This window comes from Lepidochelys kempii, chromosome 4 (assembly GCF_965140265.1).
Source record: "Lepidochelys kempii isolate rLepKem1 chromosome 4, rLepKem1.hap2, whole genome shotgun sequence".
NCBI classification, from domain to species: domain Eukaryota; kingdom Metazoa; phylum Chordata; order Testudines; family Cheloniidae; genus Lepidochelys; species Lepidochelys kempii.
The window spans coordinates 87798606-87825672 of NC_133259.1; the positions used below are offsets into that span (position 1 = coordinate 87798606).

A 27067-nucleotide genomic window follows, 5' to 3' on the forward strand; every position below is an offset into this window, starting at 1 on the left:
GTGGTTTTTATTTGGCCTTCTTTCAGATGGCTCAGATGCCATCCATCCAGAACAGTGTCTTTACCTTTTCTGAGGTCTTAGTCTTCAAGGCCTGAGAAATTTGTGTTGGTGGCATATTTCTCTCCCTCTTAGTAAGCACTGGGACAAAGAAATCACACAATTTCCCCACAGAATCTTGATTAGCCTAATAAGTAAGGCTATGTTTTAGTCATGGGTATTTTTAGTAAAAGTCATGGACAGATCACAAGCCGTAAACAAAAATTCACTGCACATGCCCGTCCATGACTTGTACTATATACCCGTGACTAAATCTCGGGGTGGGGGGGGCAGCGGTGTGTGGCCTGGCTCTGTGCTTCCCTGGAAGCGTCGACATCGCTCTCTCTCAGCTCCTAGGCGGAGGCGCCTCTGCGCACTGCCTCCGTCCTGAGTACCAGCTCTGCAGCTCCCATTGGCTGGGAACTGTGGCTAATTGGAGCTGCGGGGGGCAGTGCTGGCAGGCAGAGGCAGTGTGCAGAGCCCTCTGGCTGCACCTCCCCAGGAGCTGAGGGATGTTGCCGCGCCGCCCAAAGCCCTCACCCCTTCCCACATCTGATCTGCCCCCCACTCCTGCTGCTGGAGGAGGGGAGCACGGTGGCCTGAGACTGCCTCAGCAGCAGCCTGTGCAGCTGGCCCTGGGGCTGCCCAAGCTGCTCAGATGGCCTCCAGGCCAGCCGCACTAGCTGCTGCAGAGGTCACGGAATCCGTGACTTCCTTGACAAACTAGCAGCCTTACTAATAAGTGATTGATTGTTTTACAGCTTGAATATTTGATGAAACTTGCACCTCGCATTCAACATTATTTGCATATCCTCAAAAAGGCAAAAAACTCTTACCATCAGATGCTTTTCTCTTGATACCCCAAGGTCCTGTGTTTGTGATAATGTCTCCCACTGATTCTTATAAAAGAAAAACAAAGTATTCTGTGAACGAATATACTTTTAGAGGTGTTCTAAAAACAGACAAACCAAAAAAAGTCTTTATGATACGTAAGTAATGTTTAGAGAAGGTGACTCAGAGCAGGAATAGGAATGTCCTGGACAGGTTAGGTGCCACTAGAAAGTATGTTTGCATTCACAAATTTGATGCTCAAAATCAGATGAGCTTTGCTACGAAGTTATCACATGTCAGTACTGCTTTCTGGTGCTGACCTGAGAGATAGCTCAGTGGTTTTGAGCATTGGCCTGCTAAACCCAGGGTTGTGAGCTCAGTCCTTGAGGGGGTCATTTAGGGATCTGGGGCAAAAAAAATTGGGGATTGGCCCTGCTTTGAGCAGGGGGTTTGACTAGATGATCTCCTGAGGTCCCTTCCAACTCTGATAGTCTGAGACTATGAGACAGCCATGAGCTGACACTGGTGTAAGAGTTCATTAAATTCTCAAATGATTCATTGTCAAACTATAGCATTACATTTTTTTCTTCAGTGCAAGTTTGTGAAGACCGCATTAGGATACCAAAATGAAAGCAATATCTCTAAATCTTTTTAAATAAAGAATGGGAGTACTTGTGGCACCTTAGAGACTAACCAATTTATTTGAGCATGAGCTTTCGTGAGCTACAGCTCACTTCATCGGATGCATACTGTGGAAACTGCAGAAGACATTATATACACAGAGACCATGAAACAATACCTCCTCCCACCCCACTCTCCTGCTGGTAATAGCTTATCCAAAGTGACCACTCTCTTTACAATGTGTATGATAATCAAGGTGGGCCATTTCCAGCACAAATCCAGGTTTTCTCACCCTCTGCCCCCCCCCCCCCCCAACTCACTCTCCTGTTGGTAACAGCCCATCCAAAGCGACCACTCTCCCCACAATGTGCACGATAATCAAGGTGGGCCATTTCCAGCACAAATCCAGGTTTTCTCACCCTCTGCCCCCCCCCCCCACCCCCAACTCACTCTCCTGCTGGTAATAGCCCATCCAAAGTGACCACTCTCCTTACAATGTGTATGATAATCAAGGTGGGCCATTTCCAGCATAAATCCAAGTTTAATCAGAACGTCGGGGGGGGGGGGTAGGAAAAAACAAGGGGAAATAGGCTACCTTGCATAATGACTTGGGCGGCGCGGCAACATAAGTCATTATGCAAGGTAGCCTATTTCCCCTTGTTTTTTCCTCCCCCCCGGACGTTCTGGTTAAACTTGGATTTATGCTGGAAATGGCCCACCTTGATTTATACATTGTAAGGAGAGTGGTCAGTTTGGATGAGCTATTACCAGCAGGAGAGTGTGTTTGTATGTGTGGTTTTTGGAAAAGGGGGGGGGGGCGGGGAGTGAGAGAACCTGGATTTATGCTGGAAATGGCCTACCTTGATTTACACATTGTAAAGAGTGGTCACTTTGGATAAGCTATTACCAGCAGGAGAGTGGGGTGGGAGGAGGTATTGTTTCATGGTATCTGTGTATATAATGTCTTCTGCAGTTTCCACAGTATGCATCCGATGAAGTGAGCTGTAGCTCACGAAAGCTTATGCTCAAATAAATTGGTTAGTCTCTAAGGTGCCACAAGTACTCCTTTTTCTTTTTGCGAATACAGACTAACACGGCTGTTACTCTGAAACCTTAATAAAGAATGTAACTTGAGGTTGATTCTGTTTATGAGGTAGGTAATAATTACATCTGGGCTAAAATATAATCCTAGGCAGCAATGTTTATCAGCCCAGGACACAGCTGTTATCAAATTAACGGGGAACACTTTTATTATAGAGAGATGGGCTCCCTGTCCTTTATCCCTTCATTTTGCTTGGATACAATAAAGCCTATGCTCTTATTTGCTACTGCTCTCAGAATTCACCGTGCATGTTATTTTACAAAACCTGTCTGACCACCTCTACAACCTGTCACTTCAACTAACTCCAATGCTGAATGTCAAAGAGAGCACAAAATTGTCATGTTTATAAGTTTAGTCTTAAGAGAGTGGTATTTTCACTACTGTTCTAATACCTGATATGAGGTTAGAACTTTCACATCCCCAGCTAGATGCAACTAGAGGTTGTCTTCTGAAGATGCAGTCAACTTCATCGTAAAACCTCATCTTTCGTCTGGGATTGCCAAGATGATCATTTTCTTTTTGCAGTGCGCGGTATTCATATTTTAAGTTCTTGTACTTTGTGCGACATTGCTTCCAGTCTCTGTCTATGCCAATTTTCATTAACCTTCTGGCAATCTCCTCAAAGATTTCTTTATTTCTTGTTGCACCTTCAAGCATTTGTTGTATCTTCTCATCTGACCATATATTTATCAGAGCTCTGACTTCATTATCACTCCAGTGTTTTCCTGCTCCTGTATCATGAACTGTAATAACCCTAAAGTGATTCTGTGCTTCATCCAGAGGAATTAAATTGTCTGAAAATATGAATGAAACAAATAACGGGATTGCAGAATACACAAAAATAAAAGTATATCTATAGTTAAATTTTATTCAGTAATGGAGTGTGGAGTGAATTAACATTTGAACTAGGATTTCTGAATATTTTCTCAGGACTTTAAAGGTGTATATGTTGCAATAATATATGGGAACAATTCAGTCATGCATGCAAAAATATTTTTCTGCTTATGAAACTTAAGTTATCAGTGCCTTCAGATGGTAACAGATTTTTGTCCGTGTGTTTTTATTGTTGCAGTGTATTATTAACTTTAAAACATTCGTATCCAAGCTGTACAGAGAGTAGCAATTAGATTTCAAGCATAAACAGCAACTTCTGTATCAGTAATAAGAGGAAAATATTTTCATATTAACTTTAAAAGTAGAAAGGGATGTACTAGTACAAATGCATCATGAAGGTGAAAATTGTAGCAGGTAGACTAGATGAGCAAAAGCCCAGTATCTGGAAGTTTCCTAGTGTCCAGGTGGTGACATCAATCATAAATTGGGTATAGCGCAAAGTGAGAGTTCGAACACCAAGAGCAAGTACATTTTGCTACTGTATGGGAACAAGTACTGTATGAAATAAATTTAAAGGTTAGTGTTTAAGATTTTGAACCTAATTCTTAGGTATTCGGGAAGTCAATGTAACCGTCCAAATAGAAGTGTAACATAATACAAGGTTAAAAAGTACTGTATTTAATGAACTGTAGAGTTTTGGATATACTGCAGAATGAGACTGGTGATGAAAGCTAGAAAGAGACTTTTTAAAAATGATTGTCTGGAATTGGCTAAAACACAAAGCTGTATTTTTGGAGCTGGCTCAGTTGAATATGTAATTTAAGATTAAATAATTAAGGGTGACAGAATTTTACTAATACTTCAATATGAGTGAGAAATATATTTAAAGAAAACAAACAATGGGACAGTCCAGCAAATTACATAAGCAGAAGCTTAACTACAGACATGAACTTTCAGCTTCAATGGGACTATACCCATGCCTGTAGTTAAGTACGTGCTTATGTAATTTGTTGGAATGTAACCTCTGTTCATAGTGATTGTGTGGTAGCAGCTCTCTCTGGTGCTTGTACAGAAAATACCTATATGCACTATGGCTCCATTCTAGCAATTCTTGCTGCTAGAACAGAGCCTAGTGCGTGGACGGTGCTCCTGCCCCACTGAGTAGAGCTGGTATAGGGACTGCTCCTCAGTGAATCAAGGTATTGGAGGCTGTTTCAGCGGGTTCACACCCGATAGCTGCCACCAGGATCCAGTCTGGAGGCTCGGAGCATACATATTAGGGAATATGAAGGGATTGTGATCCCTACCATGATTATAGATGCACCCAAACTTGAGTGAAAAACACATTTTTGTCTCAAGTGTAGATTAGATGATTTCACTTCAGTTAACTTGAGACAGTACTGATGGAATAATAGTTGATCTAACTGAAACCTTAAAATGGGAGCAATGGTTTACAAGATGAATGTACACGTTTTACCTCTGTGTATAATTAAGACAGGTGTTTTGGTAGCTAAACGTTTACTATGTGTCTCTCTGACAATTCAGTTTTATCCACAGCTGAATTGAAGTAGATGATAAACAATGGCAGCTGGAATCCACAGTAGAGATCAGGTTGTCTTGGGCTATTGTGATTGAAATTACATTTTTTTTTTTTTTTTTAAACTGAGATGTGTACAACTGGACACTTACCTGTCCCGGTTATCTGTTTCACTACTGATGGGCCAGATATATCCTCTGAAGTAGTGCTTATAGAATCATCATCTATCAAAAAATGCAGTTTTATGTTAAATCTGTTTAGATATGTGAGTTGTGTATATTCTCCCCACCTTCTGCAGATCCATAATAACAACTTAAATTAAAAAGATTGTAGTAACATTAATGCTTAGATACAGCTGTCTCAACCAGTTTGCCTTGCCTTTAGAAAAAAAAATCAGAATTAAACTAAGACCTTTTTAACTTATCTGATGGATCTCCCCAGTACTTGGCAATTCAAATTATTGCCAAGCAAATACAAATGTGATGTAAATATAGACCGTACTGTTGCTGTTTTATGCCTCACTTTGCATTTAGTATAATAACTATATATTATACACATTACAAGTTACTTAGCACAGGAACTCTGTTAAAGTCGTTTGGTTTATAAAATGGACAGAACTGGCAGAGCCACTGATTTGATGAAGTGCTGTCCCATGATTGTGACATTTACATTTTAACCTGTACAGTTCTAATTATTAGCTAGAGATTGTCCAGTGATTAGGGCACTAGCTTGGTAATGGGAAACCCAGATCCCTCTGTTTCCTGCTCCACCACACACTTCCTATATGCCCTTGGACAAGTCACTTAGTCTCTCAGTGCCTCAGTACCTTATCTATAAAATTGGAATAATTGTACTTCTCAGAGGGGTGTTGGAAGGATAAATGTTAATCATTGTGAGGCATTCTAATATCTCAGTAATGGGGGCCAGATAAGTACCTTAGGCTCAGAGGTCTTCAAGGGGGTACATCAACTCATCTAGATATTTGTATAGTTTTAAAACAGGCTACATTAAAAAGCACTAGTGAAGTCAGTACAAACTAAAATTTCATATATATATAGATTTGTTTATACTGCTCTGTATACTATACACTGAAATGTAAATACAATATTTATGTTCCAATTGATTTACTTTGCTTATTTCATGATTATATGGCAAAAATGAGTTTTTCAGTAATCATGTGCTCTGTCACTTTTGTATTTTTATATCTGATTTTGTAAGTTTTTAAGTGAGGTGAAACTTGTGGGTACACAAGACAAATGAGACTCTTGAAAGGGGTACAATAGTCTGGAAAGGTTGAGAGCCACTGCCTTAGAGGGTATCTTCACTGCCCAAAAAAAAAGTGGTGGGTGTGTGTGTGTGTGTGGTGTGGTGTGGTTTTTGTTTTGTTTTTACACATAAAGATAACTCTGTTAATTGCTAAAGTCATAATCAGGGCCACCTTTACCCATACGCAAAGCTGCTTAGGGCACCAGGAAATTTTGATGTCCCCTGCGCGGTTGCGTGCTGCTCCGGCTCTTTCCTAGGCCCCGGGCTCTTCCTGCCCCAGCCCCACTCTCCTGAAGATTGCAGCCAAGCCCGACCCTGCACTCACGGCGGCATAGTAAGTAGAATGACCCGGCCTCAGCCTGTTTTGCTCCCCTGACTCCCAGCCATGCCACCGGCGAGTGCTGGGGGGGGCGGTTCCCCTCTCCCCCCAAGCCTGGGAGCCAGGGGAGTGGAGCAGCCTGTGGCCCCAGGCCTCCGCGGGTGGGAGGTGGGGGCTGGCCACAGGCCTCAGCGGGGGGGGGTGGCCATTTCCTGCTGGAAATGGATTGACCTGGCCCCAGCCTGCTCTGCTCCGCTCCCCTGACTCCCAGGCTTGGGGGGAGGGGAGAATTGCCCCTCCCCTCCCCCCCCCCGCACTTGCTGGTGGCACGGCTGGGAGCCAGGGGAGCAGAGCAGGCTGGGGTTGGGTCACTCCACTTCTTACAGGAAGTGGCCAGCCCCCCCCCCCCCCCCCCCCCCGGCGGAGGCCTGGGGCCAGCCCGCTTGCCCGTGGAGGACAGCAAAATAGCTAGGTACAGCCTTGGTCATAATCCTGATATTTTTCAGCTGTCCTTGAAGGAGGATAGCATGGCTAGCTGTCTATCAAAGGCTTTGTCTTCATAGCTAAAAAGGTGTTGTGGAGGCAAGGCAGAGGTAGTTTGTTCCTCAACTAGCTACATCAAGATAAATCCTAAGTGACTGGGGGAAGGAGAAGGACTGACAGACAGCCATGCTGTTCTCCTTCTGCAGTCCTTCTTACTAGCAGGACAGTGGGGTGGGAGGAGGTATTGTTTCATGATCTCTGTGTGTATATAATGTCTGCTGCAGTTTCCACGGTATGCATCCGATGAAGTGAGCTGTAGCTCACGAAAGCTCATGCTCAAATAAATTGGTTAGTCTCTAAGGTGCCACAAGTACTCCTTTTCTTTTTGCGAATACAGACTAACACAGCTGTTACTCTGAAACCTTTCTTGTTTTGTTTTTCTTCTCTTCAAAGGTGTGTGTGCTTTTTTTGTTTTTTTTCATTGTTTTTAGTGCTTTGTTTTTTTTCCCCACACACACACAAGTGTAGATCCTGTCTACCCTATATTTACAGGAAAGTTCAATGGACAGTTGAAAAATATTAGCATTGTCTTTAAAAATTAACTGAGAGATGTGACTTTAAAAGAGTTTAAACCATCTAAGTTAAAGGGCTTCTTTAATATAGTGGGCTGATGTGGTTATCAAGTAGGGATTGCCATTTGGGTTTTCACATGTGCTGAATCCCAATGATGCCTTCATTATAGAAAATAGTAGAGTTAAATCAACAGATGGAATGATTTTTGTGCCCCTTTGGAGGGAGCCATGTTCAGCCTGCTTCAGTTGAAGGGAAAGACTCTAATGTAGGGCTTTATTGATAGCTTACCCGTACTGTTCCATTAATACAGATTTGCATTCTGTATAGTACACAAACCTCTATTAAATAGTAATAAAAATAAAAAGTTAAAGGTTTTAAGCTTTGTTAGGAATCTTTAGAATTCTTGAAAACGTCAATGTTCATCAGAACACAAGTCTCATGACACAAGACTCCCCCCCCCTCACCCCCCCCTTCGTTCCTGAGTCAGGTTTTTATGTAAAAACTTTGATTTCTTCAAGGCCAGAATTTTACTGCCTAATGTGAGTTTTGTCACTGACTTCAGTAGGGCTAGGATTTCACCCTTTCTGAGGTTTCAGGATCTGGAGGAAGGTTGAGTTTTCTCCTCTTTCCTTGTTTTTGGATACTTGGATGTCTTAGGCCACTTGGGCTTTTAATAAAGGACAGGGCTGTGTGTACTCTTGTAAACATATAAGATCACTAGTAAATAAGCATGACTTTATTGGATGCAATCAGGATAAGTGAGATTAATATTCTACATGTAAATTAGTTCTTAGCAGTTATGCAGCTCTTTATACCTTTAATTATATTTTGAAAGGATTTTACAAATATTTGTATCTTCATAAAAATACACCTAAGTCTAAATTTTATAGAAAGGCAAACTGATTCAGAAATTATACTTCATGCCATAAACCAACCATTAATTGTCTCATTACAAAAAATTAGCAAATTATTCCATAATTGCCCTTTATGGGAATCTTTGCACTTTCCTCTGAAACGTAGGACTAGCTACTGTTGTACTGAATCAGAGGACCACTTGGTCTGATTCGTATGGTGATTCTTATGCTTTTAAGTGACCTGACCAAGGCAACCCAGTGAGTCAGTGATAGGAATTCCTGCATTCTAATCCCATGCTCATTCCTCTCAACCATGTTGTGTTTTTAACCTATTTGTGCACTGCTGTCTTTAAATGATTCATATTGTGGAATGGATATTGCATGACAGGAACAGAAAACCAATTGATTTGCATAGTACGCAAATGAAAATATTCACATGACATCTTATTATTCATAGTATCATTCTACAGGAAAAGTTCTTCCTGCATTCATGTGACTTGGCTGTGTCTCTGAACCTAGATGGATGTTGTTTTGCCCTGTTCTCAATATAGTTTTGTCTCTCCATACAGTGTCGCCTTCATAGAATTGCTTTGATGTAGTTGTGGTTGTCGTAGAAATCATAGAAATGTAGGACTGGGAGGGACCTTGCTAGGTCATCTAGTCCAGTCCCCTGCACCGAGGCAGAACTATCCCTGACAGGTGTTTGTGTAACCTTTTCTTAAAAGCCTCCAATGACTGAGATTCTACAACCTCTAGGTAAATTGTTCTAGTGCTTAACTATGCTTACAATTAGTAAGTTTTTCCTAGTATCTAACGTGAATCTCCCTTGCTGCAATTTAAACCCATTACTACTTGTCCTGTCCTCCGTGGTTAAGGAGAACAATTTATTACCCTCTTCTTTATAACAACCTTTTATGTACTTGAAGACTATCAGGTTTTCCCCCTCAGTCTTCTCTTCTCCAGACTGAAACAATTAAGTTTGTTTAATCTTTCCTCCTAGGTCATGTTTTCTAGACCTGTAATCATTGTGGCGTAAACCTGTGGTATTTTAGCGCATTTTGATGCCATGTGGGAGACCTGTAGATTCCAGATCAGCCTTGTACCCTTTAATCCCAAATGTGACTTGGTTTTGTCCTTATCTGGCTTCTATGCTCTTTGATTCTGAAACATCAGTATATCTCGTCTACTTTCATGACTAACTGTTTTAATTAGGCCATTTTTTCTCAAATGCTTGACATGAGATACGCATTTATAAATTAGTGATTTGAATTAAATTTCTTAATAAAATAAGTCATAACATCTCTATTGCAATTATTGGATTGTGATCCATACATACATTTCTTAAAAGAACTGCACTAGCATAAAATGGTTTGAAAAACCTGAATAGTCCTAAAATGGCCACTGCTGTTGAGTGGCAGCTGTTTTAGGTGTTTGGCCAATACTTTCTAGTTTTTGGATAAAATAAGATCAAATACAAAAAGTATTTATGTCCAACATAGTACTGTAAAGTGTAACTGTGTTCTTTTTTTAATTCGTGATTTGTAAATTAGCATTTTTAGGGGAATCTTGTGTATGTACAATTAAATGGTGTGATAAAACAAAAACTGTATTTGTGCTACTGAACGCTTTAAAAATGTTAACTTTTTACTTCATAAAACAGCATAATTATCCACTAAAATGGGATAGACTTCCAAGATTATTATGGAAAACTCTTACCTTACCTATGTCAATTGTCTCTCTCTTTATATGTGTCGGTTCCAAGTCTTCTGGGATGAAATTAATGAAGTCCTCTTTATCTTCAGGGATTTCTGTGTAAATTCATATAATTAGTATTTTTTTATAATTAGTGTCTTAATTTATGTCTTAAACATAACCACCCACACACCAGAGCTTCTGTAATAGCAAATTCATGCTATTAGAGTAATAACTCTCATTGTTAATTCACTTAAATGTTTTGCTCTCTTGGACTGTTGGCTAAAAAATATGATGGCAACAGTGAAACAAACCTGGGATATCATTAAAAAGATTCTTCTAGTTAGAATAAATACCATGTGATTTATAATTGGTCAGTTTAAGTTAGGGAATGGAATTGACATCAGTGAATTATTTAGATGGTAAGCTCTTTGGGGGAACTACTATTTCTTACTATGTGTTTGTACAGTGTCAGATCTCATTTGGGGCCTCTAGGTACAACAGTAACACAAAATAATAACGAACTGACAATGCATGTGTGCATTTTATAAGGTGGCAATATAGTGATTCTGGTAAAGGGTTTGGTTCAATGACTTCCATGGACTGACTTTAGTGGGCATTGAATCAGACTGAAAAAGGGCAAGAAATGCATAGTCTGCCTTTTCAGTGGTAGTGCATTGTGATGCCATGTTCACAGTGTATCTGTGATGGAAGACTGACAGTAGAGGAGAATGCTACACTTGCAATCCACAAACAAGACACATTCTAAAAATGTGCCATTTCTTTACATTGTGCTACCATGACTTGCCTTTTTCTCTGCTGGCTACTGCTGACATGCGTCTATGTTTGTTTTTCTCTGGGATGGGGAGGAGTGCTTGTCTCCCATTTAATTGGTTCTCTTCCATTTGGTGGCGCTCCCTTTGTAACTGGCAAATGAGGCAAGAATTTATTCGTATCCTTATTATGCAGCTGAAGAAACTGATATAGAGAGGGTAAAAGCACGAGGCTGTAGAACGGGTCAGTGGCTGGCTTCTAGGCCTGTTCTCAGTCCATTGGAGAACACTACCATTAAACATTAATCAACAAAATGTGATCTGTAGCTTTAACAAGTTATTAAAAATGTACCAAAAAAATCAGTGTGGACTTGTTTTGCTTTTGTCAATTGTTGCTTTGCTTTAGCTTTCTGTACAACATTCACATCATAATGCTCATTTCCTATGAGCCAAGAATCTAGACTGTGTCAGCTTTTTCTGAAATTACTGCTAAAAGTTTAGTGAAGGGCACTCTGGGTATGTTTGCACTGCTGCTGGAAGAGAACCTCTCAGCCTGGGCAGGCAAACTTTCACTAGCTCCGTTTAAGCTGGTGTGCTAAATATAGCAGTGTGGATGTTGCAGCTCTGGTTAGCCAACTGAGCTCAAACCTATGGGGTCAGGTAGGCTTGAAAGTCTGAGTTGCTGCCCAAGCCATAGCGTCAATGCTGTTTGGTTAGTTATTTGCACACTAGCGAGTCTGTCTATCCGTGCTGGGCGTCTCTCTCCCAACTGCAGTGTAGACATAGACTTTTAGACCCCATCTACACAGAGCAAACATCAAGCACACTCTTTTACCTTAGTTCTAATATGCCTTGGCTCCATCAACACTGGTTAGTCAAACCAAGTTATGAGCATTTGCCAATAGCCACATTCAATCTTTACTTTATGCATGATCAGCTTGGTATGAAGCAAGACAGTTTGCTGTGTTCATTGGGGATTAGAGCAGTATAGTAGCAGCTTCTCTAGTCATCTTCTTCATTCCTTCATAGACCATCTCTTCGCATCCCATTTTCTTCGGTTTGTGGGCAGGAATTAGGAGTCTGTTTCATAAATTTCAGTCTCATGTTCGTCATCTGTAGCACAAATTGGCTGCCTAAGAACCTGAAGATGTCGAAACTAGAGAACATTGCTGCAGGGTAAAGAAACTCTTTATTCCTAGATTACCAAGCTTGTAAAAATTCCCTGCAGCTTTTCAGAGAAAATAAAATGCTGGGCAGATCTGTGGCACTGTGTACGTAGGGCTGAGACTCTGTGGATGTATGCATTATTTGACTGTCCAAGTGACTGAAACAGAAAACATCCAGTACTCTGCCTACCCCATTTTGCTGAAATGCATTATGTTAGGATCCGAAATCTGTATCTGTCACCTGTCTTGCCAAAAGTCCTGAGCACCCAGCAGCAGCCATAAAGAGGCCATTTATTTGGGTGTCCGATAAGTATGGATTTAAGCACCAAACTTTAAGCACAGTGTTTTTAAAGTCATGGCCTAGGAACTTAGGAAGATTACCTACAGATCTGCTTGAACTTGCGTTCTAGTAAAATCAAAAGGGTGGGGGAAGCCCTAAGAAAGATTAGATTTATTTATTTATTTTTTTTAAAGCATGTTAGGAAGATAGCTTTTTGGAAGCTTCTTCTCTTTCTTCACTGATCTTTCATATATCAAGACTAAGAGAAATTATAAAATTAAACCAAGTACTTAATATTGTAAGGACCTCATCCATGGTCTTGATAGATAGGTCTATGGAAAATTTGATATACTGGGTCAGAATAGACTAGTTTTACCTCTGCGTGAATTCAGTTTCACCCTTTGTATGAGTAGAAGTAATTGTCCACTCTGAATACGTTTCTAGAATGAACCCTGCCTAAAAGTTGTCTTTAAAAAAAAATCACTGAAAATAAATATATATTTAGTGTTTGATATGGATTCATGAAAAATATGACTAGTTCATGCCCTGTAGCAGAATAAGCAAAACTTAACAATGGATTTAGACTCTCCTGGACCATGGTTTCTCAACCTCTGAGTCATGACCCAAAATTGAGTCGCCAGAATGTTTCAGAGGGTTGTGTGATAGCTCCTCTCTCTTAGGGCTGGCTGGGCTCGCCTCCCTGCTCTAGGCACTGCAACCTCCGGGGTCCGAGTGCTACTCAGTTTTAGCCCAGCTGTCATGATGGCGGGAGCCCTGGTAGACCTGTGAGCTCGGTCATAACTTCACTCTCACAGATTTGGCCCAGTCAGGGGGGCAAGGCCAAACCTGAGTGGCACTGCAACCCCAGAAGTTGCAGTGGCTGGAGTTGGGAGCCAAGCCCAGCCAGCCCCACAGCACAGGAATTGTTACTGTGGGGTAAGTGCTGGGCAGGACCCAACCCCCCACCTGGGGGGTCAGGAGCTGACCAAAACCACTCCAGGGTCTCCCCCTCAAGACTGTTTATTGGGTTGCAACAGGCCATAAACATTTACTAATGGTCCTGAGCCCCAGAAGGTTGAAAACCACTGTCTTAGGCTTTTATTGCCAAAAATTAAGACACTTTTGTAATAAATGCCTTACTTTGGCATCCTCTGCTAGAAAATCCATTGAGACCGCTACTGGAATGCAAAGGTGAAATGGAGAAATTATTAGAAAAGATGATTAAGGAGCAACTATTTTTGGAAGAATTCCTATAAGTAGAGGTATGTGTGGGCTGGTACTTCTAAAAGTAGGCATTATTTAGAGACTATACTTTTTTGGAGGGGAGGAGGGGGAAGACAAATTGAGAACCCTCAACTAATGTGTAGTTGTGGTGAAATGGGCACTGAGGCAATTAGATCAGGATTTTGACTAACACTATTTCATTTTCTTCTCATAACAAAGTGAGAGATGAATCCTGAGCCATAAGCTTAAAAGTACCGTATATACTCATTCATGAGCTGAATTTGTTTAGTAAAAAAGGGAAGTATCAGAGAAGGGGGTCAGCTTATGAATGGGTATAGGGAGGGGCTGTGTCCCACCTCTCCCCCTCTCTCCAATAGAGGAGGCAAGGAGAGGCAGCACAGCCAGAAGGGAAGAGGCAGGGCCAGAGTCCGTCTCCCCTCCCCCCCCCCCCCCCAGCTTCTGAAGCAGCTGCAGCTCCACTACTCGGTGCCACCCACCAGAGCAGGCTATGGCCACGCCGCCTGGCCTGCTGGAGCACGCTGCAGCTGTGCCGCCCAGCCCAGCCCGCTGGAACATCCTCCCCTGGCCCTCCCCAGATAAGGTGGGAAGGGATGGAATGGGGAGAGTGTAGGGGTCCTGTGCTGGGGTGGGGTCATGTTGGGGGTGGTCACAGGGGTTACTCCCCTGACCCCCCCCAGCTTCTCGCCCCCCCACCCGCCCCCCAAAAAATTTCCCCACCAGTTGCTGTCCCGGCGCATGAGGGTAAGCAGCTGGCATGCCGGGACACTTTGTTTATTTAGGTTTACCTCCATGCCTGCGGACTGTTGAGGTAAACAAACCATCTCGGCCCGCCAGCAGCTTATCCTGATGGCCCGGGAGTCAAAGTTTGCTGACCCCTGAATTATAGGGTCGGCTTATGCATGGGTCATAAAAATTTTCCATTTTTACTTATCCATCTTGGGGGGAGTCAACTTATAAACGAACCGGCTTATGATTGAGTATATACGGTAAGTAATATCTAGGAAACTCAGGTATTCATCAAACTTCAAAAGGGGTGTGTGTATGTAATAATTAGGAAGATGCCTAGATGTGACCGTCTGATGGAAGGTTACCTGAATTTCCCTATTTTTGTGAATATAAAATGTAGTATGAACCTTTCTTTGCAAATGTAGTTTCATTTTTTTTAAGGTATTTTTATTTAAACTACAACATCTGAGTCTGTCCAATAACCACGTGCCTATTTGATGCACACAATCTTTTGGTAATATTCTGCTGAGTATGGAGTATTTGTAAAGGACCAGTGGCAGATTCTCAGCTGGTGTAAATTGTCCTAGATCTATTGATTTCAATATAGCTGGGACAACTTATACCAGCTGATGAGCACTCTGTGTTCACCTCATCATTGTTCATCAGTAAGGATAAGATTTATATCACGGATTTCGTGACTTTCAGAGATCTCTGTGACATTTTCCACTTCAGCACTGGAGTGGTGAGGTGCAGAGCTCATGGGGTGCAGAGCTCTCAGCCGCTGCGTGTGTTGGACTCCCTGCTGCAGCGGGGAGTCTGGCTCTCTTCCCCCTTCCCCCCATGGGACTCGGGCTTCAGTCCTCCCCTGTCAGCCCCCTTCCCCCCATTATTTTTAGTAGAAGTCACAGAGAGGTCAAGGGTTTCCATGAATTTTTATTTATTGCCCGCGAGCTGTCTGTGACTTTTACTAAAAATAACCGTGACAGCCTTAATCTTATTCAGCAGCATAGGAGTCTATGAAGTACTGGACTGCACAAGGCTGCATACTAATGCTTCAACCATCAGTTTCTCACTATATGTTCATTTTGAAAATATCAAAAGGTACTACTGCAAAAAGAACAAAAGACCTCCATAATTTCATAATGTAAAAATCATTCTTTTTCCCACCCCATTTCGTTAGCAAAGTAACAAGAAAAATCTGAGTGGTATTATCTTCTGTATTCAGAATAATTAAACTCTTTCTTATTTGAACTGGGGAAGTGCAGGATAGAATTCTTTTCTGGAATAAGAAACTGTGTGCAAAGTGTCATCCAAGAGGCAGTTTTTAGCAGAATTACACTTGAAAACAGTAGTTTTTGAAATGTAAATGCTCACTCAATCACAGTTCTGCCAAACTACTAAATGAAATTTTGCAAGAAGGAATTCATAGTTTGTTTTTTTTCCCAGTGATTAAAATGGCAATGACTAAAGTAATCTATATACACATTACATAAAACAAAACACTACATTTTAAAAAAAGATTGTGAAGTCAAGCACTGAAAAGTTAGGAAATGCCAGAATTAAGGTTGTTTTTGCAGCCTTAATTAAGGTGTATGTGTGTGTGCACATCATGATACAATGGTTACTTGACATGGAAAATTTCAGCCCCAAAGGTTAAAGTTGGCAGAGTTCTGTGCAACTGAAAGCAGGGTCTTATAACGGAAGTCTATCTTAATTATATGTAGCACAACCAGCCTATAATTCCCTTATCCTTTGGGTTCATGCATTCAGATAACATATCCGCATGTAAAATGTCACTCTACACATTTTACAGAGATCTTTAATTTTGATCCACAAGAACTATTCTTACATTCTATCTCTCAAATTAGATTTTTATGGGAAATGACAGCCTGTTTTTCCTTACCTTAGAATCTGAGCATGCTGTTTGTCATGGGGATCTGTAAAGGGTGTAATTATGTGCTTTTATTACACAGGCAGAATTTTAGTGAATTTAAATTAATAGAGTGCAGTTCTCTGCCATTGGTAGATGAGCAAGAGCAATGCTGTCCAACAGAGCATCTGGTTAATCACAAGAAGTAATCTCATGTCTATCACTCAGCTTTCCCTTTTGGTACATGCAAAGCTGCCAGATTCTCTGAAGTAATGGTTACGGAAACCTTATCTGTCAGAAGATTTAAATTTGACATTTAAAACTTTTTGAGCATACTCTGCTTAAAGGCTGAATACTGTGCTTAAGGCTGCCAAAGGAGGTCATGGAGTTTCCTTCCCTGGAAATACTCAAGGCAATACAAAGGCATTCCCACACCTTTCCAGTTAGGTGTTAAGCTTCCCCTTCCCCCCCTGCCAGACAATATTTAGTCCTGAATCTTTGCAAAGAATATGTGAGTATAGAGTACTGTAAGAAGCATATGGTGTATTTTGTGGGTTTTTTATTATGAGATTTGACCTCTTCTCTAATTTTACTATGAATGGGAAGTAAAATATCATACTTAGTTATACCATAGCATATAATAATTCCGAATCTTGGACTGACAGGGTTTATGTAAAACAAAAAGAAATAAAGGTAAGTTCCATTTGACTCACCTAAACCAATATCATCTTCTTCCTTTATATGTGTGGCACCTAGTTCTTCTAAAAGATTTCTTACAGACTTGTCTTCTTTGAATTTGTCAGGGAGCACTATAAATGTATAATGCACACTGAATTAATGAAAAGCATAGATGTCACTACATAAGGTGCTGGTATTCTCTCCTACTTAAAGGATTTGTAGACCGTTACGTTGTCCAATTAGTGTTTCAGAATATCTCTCCAGTGGCTTTTCAGATATAAATTGGCTTACTAAATTGAGGAGTTTATGTAAAATAGGAATTTTTATTTACCTGTGTCAGAAACTTGCTCTATATTTGTGACCCGTAGATCTTCTGACATATTACTAACAGAGTCCTCTTCACCTGTGTCTCCAGGCATTTCTGTGTAAATAATATATTGAATTAGGGTAACACATTTTGCAATAATTCTGTAGTTATGGAAGTTTTACTTTACGTTACCTTTTACAGGTTATTTAATTTGTTAAAAATGAAAAGGGTCTAAAACAGGCTTGTGGGTACCCTTGACAAATACAAATAAATAAACAAACCTGTTAATCACAGCAATTTCACCCAATATTGCTAGCCAACAATGACCAAAGAGAAAATAAACACAGATCTTACCACCATTCCACTCACAAACTTCACAATTCTTCCTCTTTTTCACAAAGCTTAGAAGACTAGACAAGTATTGCAGTTTGCCCTAAAGGTCAACAGATGTAGACTGTTTTGGACCAAAGGAGGAAGTGAGTTCAAAAGTTGAGGGATGGCATTGTTAACTAGATCAGTGGCTCTCAACCTTTCCAGACTACTGTACCCCTTTCATGAGTCTGATTTTCCTTGCGTACCACAGAGTTTCACCTCACTTAAAAAATACTTGCTTACAACCAGACTAAGATCAGACATAAAAATACAAAATTGTCACACCACACTATCAATGAAAAATTGCGTACTTTCTCATTTTTTGCCACATAATATCAATTGGAAAATAAATATTCTTACATTTCAGTGTATGGTATATAGATCAGTATAAACAAGTCGTCACCTGTATGAACATTTTAGTCTGTAATGACAGGTTTCAGAATAGCAGCTGTGTTAGTCTGTATCTGCAAAAAGAAAAGGAGTACTTGTGACACCTTAGAGCCTACAGATTTATTTGAGCAAAAGCTTTCGTGAGCTACAGCTCACTTCATCAGATGCACGCAGTGGAAAATACAGTGGGGAGATTTTATTTACACAGAGAACATGAAACAAGGGGCGTTACCATACACACTGTAACAAGAGTGATCAGGTAAGGTGAACTATTACCAGCAGGAGAGAAAAAAAATCTTTCGTAGTGATAATCAGGGTGGGCCATTTCCAGCAGTTGACAAGAACCTGTGAGGAACAGTAGGAGGGGAAATAAACATGGGGAAATAGTTTTACTTTGTGTAATGACACATCCACTCAGTCTTTATTCAAGCTTAAGTTAATGGTGTCCAGTTTGCAAATTAATTCCAATTCAGCAGTCTCTCATTGGAGTCTGTTTTTGAAGTTGAAGAATTGCCACTTTTAGGTCTGTAATCAAGTGACCAGAGAGATTGAGGTGTTCTCCAACTGGTTTTTGAATATTATAATTCTTGACGTCTGATTTGTGTCAATTTTATTCTTTTACGTAGAGACTGTCCAGTTTGGTCAATGTACATGGCAGAGGGGCATTACTGGCACATGATGGCATAAATCACATTGGTAGATGTGCAGGCGAACGAGCCTCTGATAGTGTGGCTGATGTGATTAGGCCCTATGATGGTCCAGTTCTGCGGTGACCTAGAATCCTATTTTTGATGTCTCCGACTCAAGGAATATTTCCCACACACCTCTGAACAACATACTAACCCACAGAGACCTTCCTACCAACACTGCAAAAAGGAGGATTCTGGGTGGACTCCTCCTGAAGGTCAAAACAACAGACTGGACTTATACAATAGAGTGCTTCTGCCGACGTGCACGGGCTGAAATTGTGAAAAAGCAGCATGACTTGCCCCATAACCTCAGCCGTGAAGAACACAATGCCATCCACAGCCTCAGAAACAACTCTGACGACATAATCAAAAAGGCTGACAAAGGAGGTGCTCTCATTATAATGAATAGGTCAGAATATGAACAAGAGGCTGCTAGCCAGCTATCGAACATCACATTCTACAAGCTATTACCTTCTGATCCCACTGAGGGTTACCAAAAGAAACTACACCATCTGCTCAAGAAACTCCCTGAAAAAGCACAAGAGTAAATCCGCACAGACACACCCCTAAAACCCCGACCGGGGTATTCTATCTGCTACCCAAGATCCAGAAACCTGGAAATCCTGGACGCCCCATCATCTCAGGCATTGGCATCCTGACAGCAGGATTGTCTGGCTATGTAGACTCCCTCCTCAGGCCCTATGCTACCAGCACTCCCAGCTATCTTTGAGACACCACTGACTTCCTGAGGAAACTGCAATCCATCGGTGATCTCCCTGAAAACACCATCCTAGCCACTATGGATGTAGAAGCCCTCTACACCAACATTCCACACAAAGATGGACTACAGGCCATCAGGAACAGTATCCCTGATAATGTCACGGCAAACCTGGTGGCTGAACTTTGACTTTGTCCTCACCCATAACTATTTCACATTTGGGGACAATGTATACCTTCAAATCAGTGGCACTGCTGTGAGTACCCGCGTGGCCCCACAGTATGCCAACATTATCTATGGCTGACTTAGAACAACGCTTCGTCAGCTCTCATCCCCTAATGACTCTACTTGCGCTACATTGATGACATCTTCATCATCTGGACCCATGGAAAAGAAACCCTTGAGGAATTCCACCATGATTTCGACAATTTCCATTCCACCATCAACCTCAGCCTAGACCAGTCCACACAAGAGATCCACTTCCTGGACACTATGGTGCTAATAAGCGATGGTCACATAAACACCACCCTATACTGGAAACCTACTGACCGCTATACTTACCTACATGCCTCCAGCTTTCATCCAGACCACACCACATGATCCGTTGTCTACAGCCAAGCTCTACGTTACAACCACATGTGCTCCAACCCCTCAGACAGAGACAAACACCTACAAGATCTCTATCAAGCATTCTTACAACTACAATACCCACCTGCTGAAATGAAGAAACAGACTGACAGAGCCAGAAGAGTGCCCAGAAGTTACCTACTACAGGACAGGCCCAACAAAGAAAATAACAGAACGCCACTAGCCATCACCTTCAGCCCCCAACTAAAACCTCTCCAGCGCATCATCCAGGATCTACAACCTGTCCTGAAGGATGACCCATCACTCTCTCAGATCTTGGGAGACAGGCCAGTCCTTGCTTCCAGACAGCCCCCCAACCTGAAGCAAATACCAGCAACCACACAACAGAACCACTAACCCAGGAACCTATCCTTGCAACAAAGCCCTTTGCCAACTTTGTCCACATACCTATTCAGGAGACACCATCATAGGGCCTAATCACATCAGCCACATTATCAGAGGCTTGTTCACCTGCACATCTACCAATGTGATATATGACATCATGTGCCAGCAATGCCCCTCTGCCATGTACCTTGGCCAAACCGGACAGTCTCTACGTAAAAGAATAAATGGATGTCAAGAATTATAATGTTCAAAAAGCAGTCAGAGAACACTTCAATCTCTCTGGTCACTCGATTACAGACGTAAAAGTGGCAATTCTTCAACAACAAAACTTCAAAAACAGACTCCAGCGAGAGACTGCTGAATTGGAATTAATTTGCAAACTGGACACCATTAACTTAGGCTTGAATAAAGACTGTGAGTAGATGTGTCATTACACAAAGTAAAACTATATTTCCCCATGTTTATTTCCCCCCCTACTGTTCCTCACAGGTTCTTGTCAGCTGCTGGAAATGACCCACCTTGATTATCACTACAAAAGGTTTTTTTTCTCTCCTGCTGGTAATAGCTCACCTTACCTGATCACTCTTGTTACAGTGTGTATGGTAACGCCCCTTGTTTCTTGTTCTCTGTGTAAATAAAATCTCCCCACTGTATTTTGCACTGTATGCATCCGATGAAGTGAGTTGTAGCTCACGAAAGCTTATGCTCAAATAAATTTGTTAGTCTCTAAGGTGCCAGAAATATGCCTTTTCTTTTAGTCTGTAATTACTTCACTAGTGTTTTTTATGTAGCCTGTTGTAAAACTAGGCAAATATCTAGATGAGTTGATGTACCCCCTGGAACACCTCTGTGTAATCCCAGGGGTATGTGTACCCCTGATTGAGAACCTCTGAACTAGATCATGGACCAGTCTTTTTGTCTTTCAGGGTATGTCTACACTGCAGTTAAAAACCCATGGATGGCCGATGCCAGCTGACTTGAGCTTGGGCTGCAGCGCTGTTTAATTGCAGTGTAAACGTTCCCCAGGCCCTAGCCTGAGTCTCAACCTCTACACTGTAATTAAACAGCCCCTTAGCCTGAGCCCCAGAAGTCTGAGTCAGTTGACATGGGCCATGGATGTTTAATTGTTAAATTCCTTCACATGTGATGCTTGCCTTCTGTGTTCCTTCTTTCAACTCATCTTGTCAATGGTGCAAGAACAGACTCCTCTGATGCTTTTTAATATAGTAACTCCTAACTTCTCTACCACTTTTCAAATATCCTTTGAAAACACCATCTTTTCTCCCTTGCCTTTATGCATCTTTGTTTCTCAATCCCTTTTATATAACAGGAGATAATTAGCTAGTATGAAAAGTTACCATACATTATCTAATTATAAAACATTATCTTACTAACTACCATGCTTCCATTTGGCATTTATTTTTTAAATGTTCAAATGCTGTGTATTTTTTTTTAAATGTCACATCAGTGCTGTGAAACTAATAATTGTAAATAATAGTTTTATAGCTAAGTTCTTACCTAAGGAGTCTTTTTCTGTTTTAGCTTCTATCCATTCTGTAGGCCTCTCACCTTCATCATTATCTGATTTGCTTGATTGCTCTCCAGTGTTGTGTCCCAGAATGGCATCCAGTTCATTAAAAAATTTCATACTTTTACTTATGTTCCCTGAGTCTTGGGCATTTTTTACACTCTTGTATTCATGTTTTAAGTTCTTATACTTTGTTCTGCACTGTTTCCAGTCCCTTTCAATGCCGAATTTTTGAAGCCTAGCAGCAACCTGTTCAAATATTCTTTTATTTCTTACTGTCACTTCAAGCTGTTGCTGGATGTTTTTGTCTGACCATATATGTATTAGAGCTCTGACTTCATTGACAGTCCAGTGTTTTCCTCCTTCATTGGCTACCGTTGGAATAAAAGCTGGATTTTTGGACGTCTCTAATATTGATGTTGAGTTACCTAGATCAGGTGGGGTGGGAGAGAGACACAGGTATGGGTTACCTGCATGAGGTGGGGTGGGGTAGAGGAGGGCAGAGAGAATGAGAGTGAAGGAAAATATTTTATTTTCTTCACAACATTGGAGCAAAACTAGAAATAAAATCAAGGTATCAAACAAAGCTGTTAATGATAAAACTGTATTTTCTGACTTGTAAAGACAGTAATATTATAATGAAACCAGAATGCACTAACTCAAGAGAGAGATTTTTTTGCTGCCCTCCACCTTCAAAAAAAAAAAATTTAACTTTACTTTCAGGAGTGACAGATTTGCTGTTACTAGTACTTTATGATGTAGTGCTTTACGCTTTCATCATGATCTGAAAGAGCTGTAAAAACACTAATAAACTATGTCCCATTCTTGCCAACATTTATACATGTGCTTAACTTTATGCACACGTAATTCCTTTGGGTTTGCACAGGTGCAGAAAGTTAAGTGTAAGTAAGGATTAGTAGAGTCTGAGCCTTAATCCTTGCAAAACAACCCTGTTGGGGGAAACTGAGGCACACACTTGCCTAAAATCACAAGAACTCAATGGAAGAGGTAGGACTAGAAGCCAATTCTTATAACTTGAAGCTTTGCATTTCCTTGATACAGTACAATATAAAAGATTATTATGTGACCAAATCAGAGAACTTACTGTGTATATTAGTAAAAATATTTTTGTTTTATAAACGATTTAGATAATTAATTTCCTTTTCATTTTAAAAGTTTTTCAAATTGTACTTTTGCTAGCAACTTCTAGTTTTCAATTTTTTGGGGAGGTTGGGGGAAGAATATCACAATTTCCTAATGCTGAAACATATTCTCAATATTTTTTTAAATTGTTTTATTTTAGACTTGAAGTCTTAATTGAATTTACTATTAGTTTTCTGATCAAATCAGTTTACTAAACTATTTTATTTTGTACTCCTTTAAAACAATGAAATAGGATTAGGTCTTTCTAATGTTTTTGTAGATTTAGAAAACTCATTGTTTTCCTTTTTTGTTTTCTTAGTGATTTCAATACTTACAGAGAAGTGCAAGCATGGAAGTGAGAGTAATTGGCATAAATTTTGCAATAAGTGTGCTTATGTGACTTTTGCCTTTACAACCATCCCTTTCCAAATAGTAAACCATGCTGTGGTGGTTGGATACTTCAAAGTCATTAAGTTCTGTATGGTGGCAAAAATGACCTTTGCTAGCACAGTCTGATTCAGTGAAGCATACTTATGTGAATAAACCTATTCGGTGATAAACTTGGTCTAGAGGGAATAGTCACTGTGTATGAGTCTCTTTAAGCCATTCTACTCATAAGGAAGCTTTACTAGTAGATAGCATTTCCCCCCTTTTTTATTTTAATAATTAAGTCCCAAGTCAGCATACAGGAACCTCTGCAGCTGCTGGCCCATTGATACACTACAGGTGGAGAGACCACTCCCAGGTGGCTTAACAGCTAGGCTTCCTGCATTTGCGTTAGAGGAACATGGGATTGTTTCTTCTGCAGTTGAGTTGAGCACCACAGGAATAATCGCACTGGATCACAGTGAACACCAAAGAAGCTTGAAGTGGTTGCAGCTCAGAATTATTGGAGTTGCCTTGGCAGCTGGTCTGCTTTCTATTTGTATCTTAGATATTTTTAAGAGGCTATCATTTTGCTGTCTAAGAGCCAACCATTTTGGCTAGAGAGAGAAAGGAAGAAAAGAGCCCAAGGTGCAGAATGGGAAAGTCCTCCATTAACTCTTCACATTCCACAATTCATGACTAAGGAACATGCGATAGTTTGGTAGGGGGGAGGATTGTTTAGCTTTTGCGTCTGGCCAACACTTCTATAGGTAAATCAGACTGCATATGAGCTAGACTTCCAGACTTGCATGACTTGAAATTGTTCTGGATTGGGTCTCAATGGGTAGGTGGATTGAACATAACTCCAGAATTTTTCATTTAGAAAATGTTGAAATGGGATGCTTTGACAAGTCTGAAACCTTTCCCAAAAACTTTTCAAATAAAAAAAATTGTCAAAACTGACTTCACAAGAAGTTATGGTTTTGACAAGTGAGCATTTTTTTGATGGAAAAAGTTTCAAAAATTCCCAACCAGCTCTAAAAAATAATCTTGTCAATGGGATGGTTTTGCTAGCATGGTAATTTGCAAAGCATACACTGTGATTTGAGCCTAAGCCTTATGCACTGACAAATGAAAGACTAAATACCTCACAGTTTTCAGAGCTAAAGCTTTGCCTAAACTTTCTCACAATAGTACCCTTACATCTACACTCCCACTCTACTGTATGCAGGAATTTAAAAACAAATCCAGAGACTGAAGAGTGAAGTCGTTTTTCTTTTTGGGAGGTGCTCAGGTTCTGCAGTGCTGGGCACCAATAAAAGATAGGGCTTATACCTACTCTGCTGTTGCATGGAGGTGCAAATAGTAGCAGCGTGCCCTCTTGAGGGCAATGCTAGGTTTACAATGGTGTCGTTGTGCCAGGCCCACACTCAAAAGAGGCCCATTATGGTTGCCAGGCAGGAGCATTGGAAGCTCCCTAGAAGTGGGGGGAACGACCAGTGCCTGGACCAACGCCCCACCCTCTGCTCTGCCCCTCTCTTCGTGGCCCTACCCCCACTCAGTCTCTTCCCCTGAGGCCCTGCCTGGCGCTTACTCCCGCCCCCGCCTTCCTCTCCCCCCCATTACTCATCATTAAGGCAGGAAAAAAGTAAAGGGGCCATGAACATCTCTTTCCCCCCATTCCAGCACTCCTGTTGCCAGGTGTCTGGTTTTTGCCCAGAAAGTCTGGTCAAAAAGTAGACCTGGCAGTTGACCAGACACTAAAAGTCCAGTAACAGAAGTAACCACAATCAGCCTGCCCACCAAGAGGGTGGGAAGAGTAGCTGCTGCTCCCTTGAGGAGCTGCAGCTCAGCTGGAGAGAGAACCAGCTCCCAAGGACATGGCCCTGGCAGAGGGAGGTAGGTACCAGCTTGCCTCCGGCCCCTGCCTCGCTCCAGGGCCAACTTCTACCCCTGCCCAGCTGTGCTTGACCCCAGCCCCTACCTTACTCTGTGAACTGACAGCCCCCTTCACCCCACCGTTTCTTACAATTATTCCCCATGGGGTTCCACAAATATGTTTGGCGTCAGGCCCACAAAAGGTTAATCTGGCCCTGCCTGAGGATCACAATGCCCATGAGGGAATTCTGCCCTGAGAAGGATGACCGTGTTCTACTGGGGAGTCAGCTTCAGTTTCCAGTAAGGGCTTCATAGGAGCCTCTCAGAGAGAGGTTGCAACAATGATGTGCATCTGTGCCACCCTGCTTTTGAGGCTGTTCGCGCTGTCTGCCAGCTCCTGCCGAAGAAGTCTCAGATGGTTTTGTATCATTGCAACTTCCCCCTAGCAACATGGTGTGCTAGCTTCTGCTAATGCAGCACCTGGAGTGAATCTTGGCCTAGGTTTTAAAAAAAGAATTAGATTTTCTTCCAGGACTCAGTGTTCTGCTCTGTGCCTCAGTTTTCCATCAGTACAATATTCATCTAGATCCTCTATCCCCTTAATCATTAATCTGAGTGTGAATTGTAAGCAAAGCTATATACATCAGGAGTGAAATTCTCACCCCCTTTTGTGCCAAATAAAAGGGGTAAAAAAAGGGCTCTAAAAATCCCAGATCCAGTTGGAAGACCACTCCCTGGATGCAACTAAGGTAATAAACCTTCATATGTTTTAAATAAAATTTCTATTCATCTGGCTTTCAGTTGGAAAAAGTTTCCTACTTAATGAGCGTAGACATGCCTCACGTTCCAGTCAAAAGCTCATGGTCTGTGTTGGAGAAAATGTATATTTGGGTTTTCAGATCCATCAGTTGGTGACTGGCAGGACTAACAGTTCATGAGGACGACTTGCTGGGAAAGCAAATGGTTTACGTTGCTCAAGTCTCTGCTGAACATGAGTATCCTGAGCAAAGGCATTGTTGCAACTAGACAGTTCCCAACTGAGTTGTTGGATCATCGGTGGACCTGTGGATTTGCTTGCCAAACCTCCGCATGAAATGGGGATGCAGCTGCTGTGAATGCTACTGCAGTCTTGAGTTGTTCATTCTACTTTGTTAAATCCCTGCAGATCTCTGCGCTCAGCCCATTTACTCATAGATTTTCCAATTTGTACAGAAATTGCATGACTTGGCAGAAATTCCACAAATGACACATGCCTCACATGCTATCATATGACAGGTCCTCAATTAGTACTTCATAAAATACTCTACTCTAAAATAAACTTAATCTGATTAGCTGTTGCAGGGAGTGGTTTTTGAGGGTGAAAGCTGATATGGAGTCAACAAATTGGTCATGCAGTGGTCATCTGCCACCCATAGTGGTTAACATCCAGTTGTTCATGAGGCTGCAGAAATTTAAAACTAGGAGGAAGAAAGAGAGCAATAATGTCTGTTGTAAAGTTACATTAATCAGAAAGGTTTCAGAGTTACAGCCGTGTTAGTCTGTATTTGCAAAAAGAAAAGGAGTACTTGTGGCACCTTAGAGACTAACCAATTTATTTGAGCATAAGCTTTCGTGAGCTACAGCTCACTTCATCAGATGCATCCGATGAAGTGAGCTGTAGCTCACGAAAGCTTATGCTCAAATAAATTGGTTAGTCTCTAAGGTGCCACAAGTACTCCTTTTCTTTTTATTAATCAGAAACTGACTGCTGATGTACTGAGGCTAATGGAAGCTGTTCCTAGCAAGACACCATTATTTAACTCCTTTTAGTTTTTTCTA

General features: G+C 41.3%; 2 protein-coding genes across 4 annotated transcripts in view; one reads left to right on the forward strand and one right to left on the reverse strand.

The window, feature by feature from the left end:
• Positions 1-27067, reverse strand: part of PAICS (phosphoribosylaminoimidazole carboxylase and phosphoribosylaminoimidazolesuccinocarboxamide synthase) — a 63532-nt gene that overhangs the window by 30036 nt on the left and 6429 nt on the right. The window contains exons 3-9 of the mRNA XM_073343195.1: positions 21853-22332; positions 17218-17307; positions 16922-17017; positions 10178-10264; positions 5114-5185; positions 2983-3384; positions 873-935 (exon numbers count right to left, since the gene is read on the reverse strand). Of these exons, the coding sequence (XP_073199296.1) occupies positions 873-935; positions 2983-3384; positions 5114-5185; positions 10178-10264; positions 16922-17017; positions 17218-17307; positions 21853-22332 (1290 nt within the window). The remainder of the gene's footprint in view (positions 1-872; positions 936-2982; positions 3385-5113; positions 5186-10177; positions 10265-16921; positions 17018-17217; positions 17308-21852; positions 22333-27067) is intronic.
• Positions 1-27067, forward strand: part of PPAT (phosphoribosyl pyrophosphate amidotransferase) — a 70474-nt gene that overhangs the window by 10300 nt on the left and 33107 nt on the right. The window lies entirely within an intron of this gene.